Raw genomic sequence first — 12,132 nt, forward strand, 5'->3', positions numbered from 1 at the left:
CCATGGCACAACATCCAAAACACATAAATATATGTGATGTGATGATATATACACACACTATGTTTGTCTTTATGTGCCACTATCTTTAAAATGTTCATTCATCCATATTTCTATTTTATTTTAGCATCTCCCAACATAAATATTCTAGTTAATGGCAAGATTGGTCCGGTGGTTTACAGCATTTTGCAAGGAGGTCTTTTTTCAATTATCATTGTAAAAGGGTCCCTATTTTGAGAATCTTTTACAAATTTAGTCCATTTTTGATGAAATCGTTATATTATGGTGTTAACTGTGCACGTGAGCATCACGTGCAGGAGTATTCTTGTATTTTGCCATCTATCTGCCTCTACACCTACCTTTTCCCTTTTTTATACCCGTAAATCACATTTATTCTATCTAACAAAAACCCTAAATTTTCCCCAAAACCCATATAAGAACCCTAAATCGAAAAATAAGTAAATTAAATCAATCAAATGCAAAATCAAAGAATGTTGGTATGTCGGTGTGGTTCTCATTCTGATATTCTCACTTCTTGGACATGTAACAATCCTGGAAGAAGATTTTATTCTTGTGGTAAAAAGGTAAGATTTTTACATGGTATTTACCCACTTTTTAGTTAAAAAATTGATTTTCCAGTTTATTACAGGGATCAAGTTGTGGGTTTATCAATTGGTATGATCGACCAATGTGTGCAAGAGCTAAAGAAATATATCCAGGTTTGTTAAAATCTTTGAACAAGAAAGAAGATTGTGCTAGAGTAAAGTAGAATCAAGCAAGAAGATACAAAAGGATGTTGGTCATAAGTTGGGTCTTTTTCATTGTATGGGTTATCTTTGTAGCTTGATTAAGAGAAAGTTTAAGTAGTTCTATACTTGTAGCAGTTTTTTAAGTATAATTTGTTGTTTGAATGGTAAATGTATGTTATCCCTAAAGTCAGTCATATCAACTTCAACATCATTCATCCTATGTTCATCATTCATTATAAAATCAGAATCTTCACTCTCTCTATCATTGTCACTACTCTTCCTATCATTATTGTTTTCCTCATTTGCATGATCCTCCTCCTCATCACTTTCCTCAATATGTATACCTACATGCTCATAATTTGCCTCATGTACAACACTTTCATCATTATGTGTATTATGCCCAACTTCAGTATGAATTTCCACATTTACAAAGTTCTCTATGAAGGTCTCATCATTAATAATTGACTCATAGTTGTACCACCAGGCACCAGCATTAAGAACATCATTCACCTTATTTGTACCCAGACCAGGAGTTGTTTGAACTTGCTTTGGTACATAAGGTGAAATTGTAGGGGTTTCATCATCCACATTTTCATTTGTACCCATCCCAGGTTGTGATTCAGTAAACAACTTCTTTTTAGGGACCATTTTTTTAGCAGGCACAAAGAGTTGTGATAGAGCATCATCTATTTCTTTAATAATATCATCATTATTAACATCAGTTGTTAGGGTTGAACTAGTCTCTAAATTGGTTTTCCATAATTCAACATATACTTCTATGATTAGGTTTTTAGGAACAAACTTCAATAATTGCCTAACATCATCATCATTGCCTAAAGAATTCAGTCCTAAATCAAGATCACTTTTAGGTTCTTTAAAGTGGTACCAAGTTGGAACTTTTTTTACATACCTTATTTTTTTTAAACATATCAGTTAGCTCCTGAACTAAAAACTGATCTCCATCCACAACATCGAAATAATTGACCTTGGCATTCATATATTTCCTCCCTGGAGACTTGGTAAACCATCCCCCATGATGAACTTTCAAAGTAAAGTGTTTAGTACTTTTACCTATAACAATTATATTTATATAGAATTTTAGTATAAACAAACAAATACATTTTTGTATGAACAGATACATCCAAAAATTAAATTAAGGAAAAAAGGGTATAACTTCAATCACTTACCATATATTGCAGCCAGATTAGGAGTAGTATTGTGTTCTCGAAATACCCAGTTCATGACGATGACGAATACGTTATTACTATTTTGATTATGGATAACGATTTTGCATTTGGTTCTTATATGATTTTGATTTAGGGTTCTTGTATGATTTGGGGGAATATAGGGAAAATTTAGGGGTTTTGTTAGATAAAATAAATGTGATTTACGGGATAAAAAGAGGTATAAAAAGGGGAAAAGATAGGTGTGTGGGCAAATGGATGACAAATTACAAGAATACCCCTGCACGTGGTGCTCACGTGCACAGTTAACACCCTAATATAACGATTCCGTCAAAATGGACTAAAATTGCAAAAGATTCTCAAAATAGGGACCCCCTTTGCAACAATAGTTGAAAAGGGACCCCCCTTGCAAAATGGTTTAAACCAAAAGGACCAATCTTGCAATTAACTTTAAATATTCACTTTCATAAAATAGCACTAGCATGATATCGACGTATTGCGAAGGCTGTAACAGCGGCGACAGTTTAGTGGTGTCGTTAATAGGTGGTGATAATATCGACAATTGGTGTCGAGTGGTGTAACCGTGTAAGTTGATGTAATAATAATAGTAGAAATATTTTAGAAGATAAAGACTTAGAGTGTATATTAACAAGATAAGAGTTTAAAATATAAATTAATTCATTGAAGGAAAATTTGATAATATCTAATAATCCTTTTCTTATAAAGTTTTTATTAAGGGTAATTAATACTTTTTCATCTAACCATTTTCTAATACTTTCTAAATATAAAGTGGTTGACAATTATTATAAAGGAATATGGATATTATCAGTGTGTTTAATATAACGATATTAGAACGAATAAAAATGATTGTTATTGTTGTTTGATACATTTTTAGTTTAGGGTAAATTGCATAAAAAGGCATCCAACTTTATTGATTTTTAAATTTAAAATACTCAACTTTTATTTATCAATAAAAGGTATCAAATTTTTCAAAAAGTAAAAACAAACCTTTTTGTAAACATTTTTAAGCACGGTTTCCGTTAAGTTTTCGCATTATCAGGGGTGAAGCTTTAATGGTACCCACAGGGGCCCTGCCACCCCTTTTTTTTCATTTAGTAGTATAGTTTTATCCGTTATACGTCTAAAAAGTTACTTTTCTTAATATAATTTTTAGATCCTATGACTTTTAACACCACCTGAGTATTCTTCGCATTGTTATTTTTTGTTCCCATGAATTCCATGATTTTTGACACCATCTGAGACCTATAAACCATAAGGGAAATTCCAAACCACTACACCAACTCATCATTGTCGCATGTGTAGCTTTTAGTCAGGATATGTTGCATGCTTGTTGGGTAGGGTGGGTGTATAAGTCCAAAAATCAAGCGAAGTTGGTGTAATGGTGAAATTACTCATCTCTTGTGAATCAAAGGATTTCGGTTCCAATGTTATTCGTATCATTTTGTGATATGCCTAAAAAGGCAATGAAGAATTGACGTTGTGTTCGAGCCCGAGTCATACAAGGATTTATGGGCTTACTCAGTCTCGTCCGATCGTGCAGATGGGGCACGACGGGGCGCTCCCAAGCTACAATTTTTTTATACTATATCATACTAGATTGTATTATTCTTTCAAATGATTACCTATTAACAATACAAAGTCACAAATACTCGCTTAGTGATCGATTCGAGTTTATTGCTTGGTTTTGAAAAGAAAAAAAAAAACCTCAATTCCTATAAATATTAGTTCAGTTGATCAATATCATCTTAGATGAATTCAGTTTATTAAAGTATGTCATAGTGACGGTCGAAAATGATTATAATTTCATTATCTTTGAACGTACCTACGCAGGCAGTACGCACAATATATATGTACACAATGGGCTCTAATCTATTATTATCAAAAATGGGCCTTTACATTTATTAGGCCCAATTATCCAATGTATGTGCTAAAATATGAAAGCAATAGATTCTAGCCCATATAAATCATGTATGTGACTTTTTGTATTTCTTATTTGATTCTTATTGTAATGCAAGTATTTTGGTAGGCTGGTAGCTGAAATTTTACGATAGAAATTTTATGAATCTATGAGACTATGATCACTTTCTTCTTGCTTTTTTTCTTCCTTTCCTATCACATGTTTTACTTTTTGAATTATTATATAGAGTTTTCAGTTACGGATACAATTTCTTAAAACTCTAAGATTCGGTAATAAACTCATAAGAAGATATTAGATGCATGCATATAGATATATGTTGATGTTCAGATGCATACATATAGATATATGGAGATGGTTATCTATACTATATTACTCCGTATAAAGAAAAAAAACTCTCTGCCTAAATTTTAAGTTTAAACATTTATTTTCCTAAAATATCCCCTATAATATATTTACTTAAAACAACTATATTACCCTTTCGTTTTCCCCAAATCTCAACCATCATTTTTTTTTCCAAACCCCTCCATAAATCATTTATTTCTCCAATTCATTCAAAATCTTTTATCTCAAAAACCGTACATCGATAAATTATAAAAATTATATAGGTGTTATTAAAATTTCATGTTCTTTCATTAAATATGTCATTCGATATACTTTCGACAAATTTTTAAATCCGAGGGCGGACAACTAAGACATTTGACTATCACACTCTATGAACTATCACTTTCTGTGACCAATCACACTCTATGACTTATCACCCCACCATCTCACCTCCACTAACTCGACGACCGCCGCAACGCGCGAGTACCATTCTCGTATAATAGAAAACAAATGCAGTTGAGTCTAAAATTTACCTTAAAAACAAATAATTACACATTACATAAATTGAACTTTGGTGAAAATGAGTAAAAAGACATAGATACAAGATACTATATGAAAGTATTTAATGAAATATACTAATGGAGTTAGCCTCGGTGTTGTTCTTTGGGGAAAAAATAACACAGTCACATTTACTACGATCATTCATACGTAAATAAGTATAGATCCGCGCGTATGCCACTTATAGGCGGTCGCCAACGATCATATATTTGATCTCCTATGTCTCGAATATATTTTATACACGATGGACAAACAGTCACTGACGATTGTTTATAAACCAAGGTTTATACACAAAGCTTATGCCAAAACTAATCAGAAAAATGTTGTATAAAGGGTGTTTATTTGATATAAAGACATAAAGTTTAACAAAAAATAAAATGGGCTGTTAATTTAATTTGAAACTTAAAATCTCATAGGAACATATGTAGTTACAATATGGAATTGTGTTTCCCAATACATTGCTTCGGCCGCAAAAACTGACCCCTTTCTTGGTTGCTTCCTTAAATGAATAATGCTTGAATTGAATTTTTCAACTCAAATGTCTCCTGCTACGTACCCACTCCTTTCGGTCATCGTCAATGGTTGGTCATAGGATTATAGCTCAGCTAATTGCACAAAGCCACAAATCATCCTTTTAATCTACATATTTTTATGATTTTTATCCTTTCAAGTTTGTTTTTAATAAATTTTATTCAAAATTCAAATATGTAAAATTTTACATCCATTTGAGAGATATAAAATGTTAAAAAAAAAAAAAAAAAACTTTCGTCTTTTAATCTTTTAAAATGATGTAAAATGCTAAATAATTCATTAAAAAAACTTGAAGGGATAAAAATCCAGAAAATATGCAAAACGACAAGAAGGTTGCTAATTGTGTAAATTGGTACAAAGTTATTTTTACTACATTTACCCCTAAATTTGTGGTACGTTTATTTATAAATTTTTTGTTCAGATTTTTTTATTTCCAATATTAAAGAAAACGAAAGAGATTTTTTGTTGTTTACAATTTTTTTGGAAATATGTTGAACTGCATGTTTGAAAAGCAATTAAAGCTTTTTTTTTTTAACGAAAATACTTCATCTTAAGCATGAATAACTTTTTCAAATGTATTTGAATTTATCCTTTTTATTGGTCGAGCTCAATCGATCGTTGGTTACTCAATTTAATTTTCAAGCTTGAATTTGGCAAAGGCTAGCTCAAGTTCAAACCCAAATAATCATACTTAATTTATACTTAAAAATCATTTAATCTTAAAGCTCAAACTCTTACACTATGTTCTTGAGTTTTTGTAAAAGGAGAAAAGAAAAGAGCTCAAGTGATTTTAAAACAAGTTGAGTTCTTGAATTTTTTTTAAGTTAAAAAAAAAACGAATTGAAATGATTTGAAAGGAAGTTTAGTTATTATTGTTAAAAAAATCTCCTTCCCATTAATGGAGTGATTTGGAAAAATCAAATTTTATCACTTCTGATTATATCTCTGCTTTTTTTTCTTAAAAAAAATAGACTTAAGAACATAGCATTACTAAAATCATCATAACTAAACTAGTTTAGTTTGTTCGTTCGACTAGTTAAGCTTCATCAGCTTGTTTAATTTCTAAAACTTAAATTTTGTCATGAAATTAAATATTTAATAGTTTTAGACTAAACAACTATTACATTTTAAACTTTATTTAAACTACTTCAAGCTCAAATAAGTCGTTAAAAACCTGACTCGATATTACTCCCGTTCACAACGAACATGTTTTGTAGGGGATAACTATGAAAATGTACGTAACGAGGTTCGACCAAGTCAATATATATGGTTTACTAGGTTACTTCCAAGAACCCATCTTGGCCGGGGTGTAAATGCCTTAAATTTAGCTTCGAGAACACCATGACCAAACAGTCCCCAAAAGTCTACTCCACTTTGGCATCGATTACACGTGGCACCACCTCCTTCCTTTAGAAAAGTCATTTTTTTGACCAATAATCAAACATCCAATTCATTATATTCTTTTCAAATTCCATCATATATCCTATCCTAACCAAAATCCTTGACAATATAATTTCATACAAGAACCAACTTATTTCTCTATCACATCTTTCATTTTCTTTCTTAATTATAGTATGAGTGGAACTATGTCTAGATCCAACAACCAATGGCAACAATTTTATCAAACCGACCAACCAACTATGGTTCAATCTTGGTCAAGCCATGCAACCACTGATGCAACCAACATGGTCACAACAACAACCAACACAAACACGAACACGAACATGAACACAAGTGTCTCTAACCAGCTAAACCGAGTAACAAGACCAAATAACCCTCGTAGACGGTCAAGAGCTTCTAGGAGAACCCCAACCACGTTACTAAACACGGACACAACCAACTTTCGAGCCATGGTTCAACGGTTCACTGGTGGTGGAAACAATGTTGTTGACACAACCTCCAGTACTCCGTATCTATCAAACGACGTCTCGTCCGTTACTTCTGCTCATCAGTTTTTGAACACTAGTTACAATAGTAATACATCTAGTTTTAATGATGGCGTTGGTTTGTTGCACCCTATGATGAATGACGACTACAACGTGCAGTTCCGGGCACCCAACAACGACCCGTATTTCATGATGACGGTGGCTGATGGTGGAAGTACTACTGCTGGTAATGATGGCGACGATCAACATAGGGGGTTTAGACAAAAAAGGGTCTTATAATTGGTAACGGAATTACTCTACGTTATGAAGACGTTCTTACATAGTCCATCCGTCTCAAAAAATTATCTACATCCTTTTTTTTGAACTTTTTATCGTTTTTTTAATTTGACTTTTATGTTTTATATAATATTTAACGGAAAAATACATGAATCAATTCAGTTTTAAATGTATTTCTATTGATATAATTTCCGTTCATCAAATAATATTATACGTACTATATATAATTAAAACAAAGATATATAGATAAAAATCTTAAAGAAAAATCTTCAAAAGTTCAAAAATACTCGTAACAATTTTTTGGACGGAGGGATTACTAATTAGGAAAATAAGAATCATAAGGGGTTTTGGTTCTCATGCACTAGCTAGCTATATATAGTTTAGTTTTTGTGTTCGATCTTTAATTGGCCGGCCACCTAATTTAACATTTTAAGTATATACTTAAAAAAATCGTCAACAACTCTTGGGTCCAAGATCTATTATGGTTTAGTTGCTAATCAACTTAGCTTAATTATGATTCTCAATGTAAATTAATTTGTATTGTTTACATGCATGCCTTTAGTTTGAGGTACAAGTTAATGCAAGATATTATCTTTGTTAATTATTTGTTTATAGTATATATATATGGTTTTGACATTATAGATTAAGTTCAAAATTACATATTTTAAAGAGAAATTACGTACATAAAAACAAATTATTGTTTATATATGTGTTATTATAGACTTTATTAGTCTCTTGTATACCCATGATAATCGTGTTAAAATAATGACGTACGTTGAAATATTAAGAATCACTTTTTTATGCGTTATGACAAATATCACTTAATTTTAAAACTCTTTTATCGGTTCACTGAAATCTAAAGGTATGTTCATTAATATTAACTAGAGATGTAACCGTGTAATGAGGAGGCGGCAGTCAATGGTGGCGGTGACGATATCAGGTGGCGTTGATGGCGGTGACAATGGTGGAGTATTATTAATGTAAAAATAATTGATTTAATGCGGGTAGTATTGTATTTATTTTATGGCTGAGGGATGTACGTTGTAAAAAGGAGAAGGGAATATAATCTTTTTAAGTTTTAATTGTTTAAAGATTGGGGTATTAATTATAGATATAGATATTAAGGTTTTAGTTAAAATAAAACAAGTATTAATGTAAAATAAATCAAATAATATGGACTTATTCACTGAAAATCACCGTACACAATGAAAATCATCGTACATTAATTGTTTCGTGAATCTTCTTACATCTATTTAATCATAATCTAAGGGTCACGAATTTATCCTATTTATTTTACTTAATACTTGTTTTACAATATCTAACCCTTAGATATTAATATTAAGATGACTCATTTAAGTTAACCAAAGATGAAAGTTTTTTTTTTTAATTAGGTAACTGAATTCTACGAGTAATATACAGTCGATAACATGGGCGCAGCTATATAGGGGCGGGGAGGGGCGCCCGACCCTCCAAACTTTTTTTTGCGATATAAGAGGTATATTGTTTTCGTGTAGAATAATTTCGATATACTCGGTTTTGTCCTCTCATTTTAAAAAAAATAGTGTTAGGGAAAACAAATTTAGATCCCAATCCCCTACTGGAAATTTTCAAGCTTCGCCACTGGTCGATAACATGAGACGAGTAATGTCTTGGCTTTCAAATTTTATTTTTTGTTTTGTATTTTTATATATTTTGTATTAATAGTATTGTCATATTACATAAGTTAACCAAAAAAAAAAAATTAAATGGAAAACGAACATGATAATGGGTGTACAAATCATAGACTCTAGCTACCATGTACCCATTTTTAATTACACGATTATTATTATTTTATTATTATTATCATAGATCATATAGACTATAACGGGACCATAAAAAGAATCTTTTTTCACATTATTTGATATGCATGGTTAATTAATAAAAATCGTAGGAATATATTATTGGTATGTGTTAGATATGGTCGGTTTCCATAAAATTATTGAAAGCTTTTTGATGCTTTTTTGCGCCAATCAAGCAATACAACTTCATGTCTAAAATGAGAGGTCGTTCACATTACAGATTTGAAGCGTATACGTAAAGTATCAGTATATTCTATCTTCTATCTATCAATATAATTTAAATAGCATCTGGTTTTCATTGAATAATATATGATAGTTTCGTTTTATTGATACGTATTCTTTTTGATTTATATAAATTAAAATTTATAATTTATAATTACCTTAATAATTAACTATTATGATTAATTGATTATCTATTTAGAAAGCCAACCAAAAAATCTTACCACATGTATTTATAAAGTGTATACCATAAGACTTGTTTGATCCAATTCATAGAATAATAGGTCATCACACATATCATATAGCTAAATCCCAATCGATCAATTTTTATAAATATTAATCAGATATAATCCCGTACGCATCAAATAAACATAATTAAAAGGTAACGACATTTTTAAAATAAAATGAATGATTATACAAATTCAAATATAATGAAACCTTTTAAATTCAATATAAAAATACAAGAAAAAACAAACAGCTAATTTGATATTTTTACAAAAATTTAGTGTTCACAATAAGTATTCTATTTATAAAGAACATTAAATTAATTAATCAGGTCTTCAAATTTAGTATAGCTTAATGTAAAGTTTATAGTGGTTTTAGTATTCACTACACATTACAAGACTATGATATGAAGATTATTACATTAAAAATACTTCAAGAAGTATAAATCATCTTTTGATGTTCGGGAAAGATGATAGAAAAAAAGTAGACTAGTAGAGGACGTTATTATATATATATAATACTAAAAGCCAACTTTGATTTGTGAAGGGAGTTACTGTAGCTAAAAGTACTCCTCCTTTAGCATAAGGTACAAGTCTTTAAAGCATCCAACATAATTAACAGACTTAACGACGGTTAGGTAACAAACTTAACGACTGTTAGGTGACGGACTTAACGACCCTTATTTTCTTTTTTTTTTTACTACATAACTTTTACTTTTTAAACTTTCCACCAAATTTTTTTCTTTTTTTACATTTCCCCTTTTACCTTTCGTCACATAACTTTTGTTTTTTAAACATTAAACATATAAACTTTGTTTTTAGGTATAAAGTTTCTTAACTTTTGTACTTTTTTCATATAACTTTGTTTTTAAACTTTGCTCTGAAAGTTTTCTTTTATTTTCTTTTACGATATAACTTTTGATTTCTAAATTTTATTACCAAAGTTTCATTTTCTTTACTTTGAACCACAACTTTTATTCTCTTAACTTTTGTCACGCAAATTTTGTTTTTCGGCTTAATGTTTTTATAACTTTTATCACCAGAGTTATGTTTTTCTCCCGGGGCAACGCCCGGGTAGAAATACTAGTTATTCTCTACTTACCACTATCTTTGACGACGTTACATTGTGAAGATCTATATCTTGATTGATCACGCTATGTAACCCATTACTAGGTACATAGGACACAACAATTTAAGAAAATATAGTAAAACAAAGAGATATAGTGACATTTCCTCTAGAACCAGACCCAATTTGGGGATACGTCAATATTGTCCATACGTCAATATTGTCCAGTTGAATAAATAGTCATATTACAAGAAAGCTTTCACACATATCTGTGTACGAGTTCCTGGAAAACAAAGTTTCCTCAACTTGACTAGTCAGGTTAGGAGAATCTTGACCTTTGATTGAAAAATCAAGGGCTAAGATTAAATAAGTATCATTGAATCTTGGCCCTTGATTTTCATCCAATGGTCAAGATCCTCCAAACTTAGACTAGTCAAGTTGGAGAAACTTGAGAGAATCATCAATCTGCTAGGCCTGGAACTAAGGAAAAGGATTGCGTGTGATAGTATCCATGTGGATCCGGACACAGATGATACATTTCATGCCGAAATAAAGTAAGCATTAGACCTGCTGAAAGCATCATTTTTCCTCACCTTTAATGGAAGAAGCAGAAATTCCTATCAAACAAACGTCAACCGACCTTGCTTCATAACCACAATAAGAAAATGTATCATTGAAACAATACGAAAAAGTATCAATTCTGGGAAGCAAAAGTATTTTTTTGGAAATAAACAAACACAACCTTAGGCTTACAAATCCCACCATCATATCTAATTTAGTAAGCTACAACTTAAAACAAAGAGCAAAAAGTAAAGGAAAAAGCATAGATTAAGGCAAAGTGATGACAGAATTGATTCTTTAGGTTTTTCAGTAGCCTAAATCAACAACGCACTGCAAGTTACTTGCAAATCATGACTACATAGGATGAAAACCATATGACAAGTCCCAGAAAAAGACATTACACATCGAAATACTTAGAATTCAGGATGGAGGACCTCTAAGACGCAGACAAGCATACATTGGGATTTTATAATCAGTCAGAGTCTGATGATCGTCATGTAGCACCTCCCCTCCATATTTAATCCTCTGCTGGTCAATTGGAACTCCCACTTTGTCCCGAATCTTTTCCTTGACATTATATAAAGTGTCTGAGATCTGAATATCTCTAAGAGTGATGGTCTTCTTTGTAAAAGTCTTGACGTAAATGGTATTCGGACCAACTTTCACTGTATCATTATATCATCATATCTAAATTAGTAAGCTACTAATCAAAGGATAGAGCAAAGAATGAAGGAAAAATCTTAGAGAAGAATCATATAGGCAAAGTTATGACAGAATCGATTC

The 12,132-nt window shown here is 31.1% G+C and overlaps 1 protein-coding gene and 1 pseudogene across 1 annotated transcript; one reads left to right on the top strand and one right to left on the bottom strand.

Annotated features, from left to right (window-relative positions):
• The first annotated feature begins 6,740 nt into the window (after nt 1-6,740).
• LOC122585499 (VQ motif-containing protein 22-like) lies at nt 6,741-8,042 on the top strand. Its single transcript, XM_043757627.1, has one exon. The coding sequence runs from the start codon at nt 6,854-6,856 to the stop codon at nt 7,442-7,444; it is 591 nt and encodes a 196-aa protein (XP_043613562.1). The 5' UTR covers nt 6,741-6,853; the 3' UTR covers nt 7,445-8,042.
• Nucleotides 8,043-11,598: 3,556 nt separating this feature from the next.
• The window catches only part of LOC122591781, a 38,317-nt pseudogene continuing 37,783 nt past the window's right edge, over nt 11,599-12,132 (bottom strand).

This window comes from Erigeron canadensis, chromosome 1, assembly GCF_010389155.1.
Source record: "Erigeron canadensis isolate Cc75 chromosome 1, C_canadensis_v1, whole genome shotgun sequence".
Taxonomy (NCBI): domain Eukaryota; kingdom Viridiplantae; phylum Streptophyta; class Magnoliopsida; order Asterales; family Asteraceae; genus Erigeron; species Erigeron canadensis.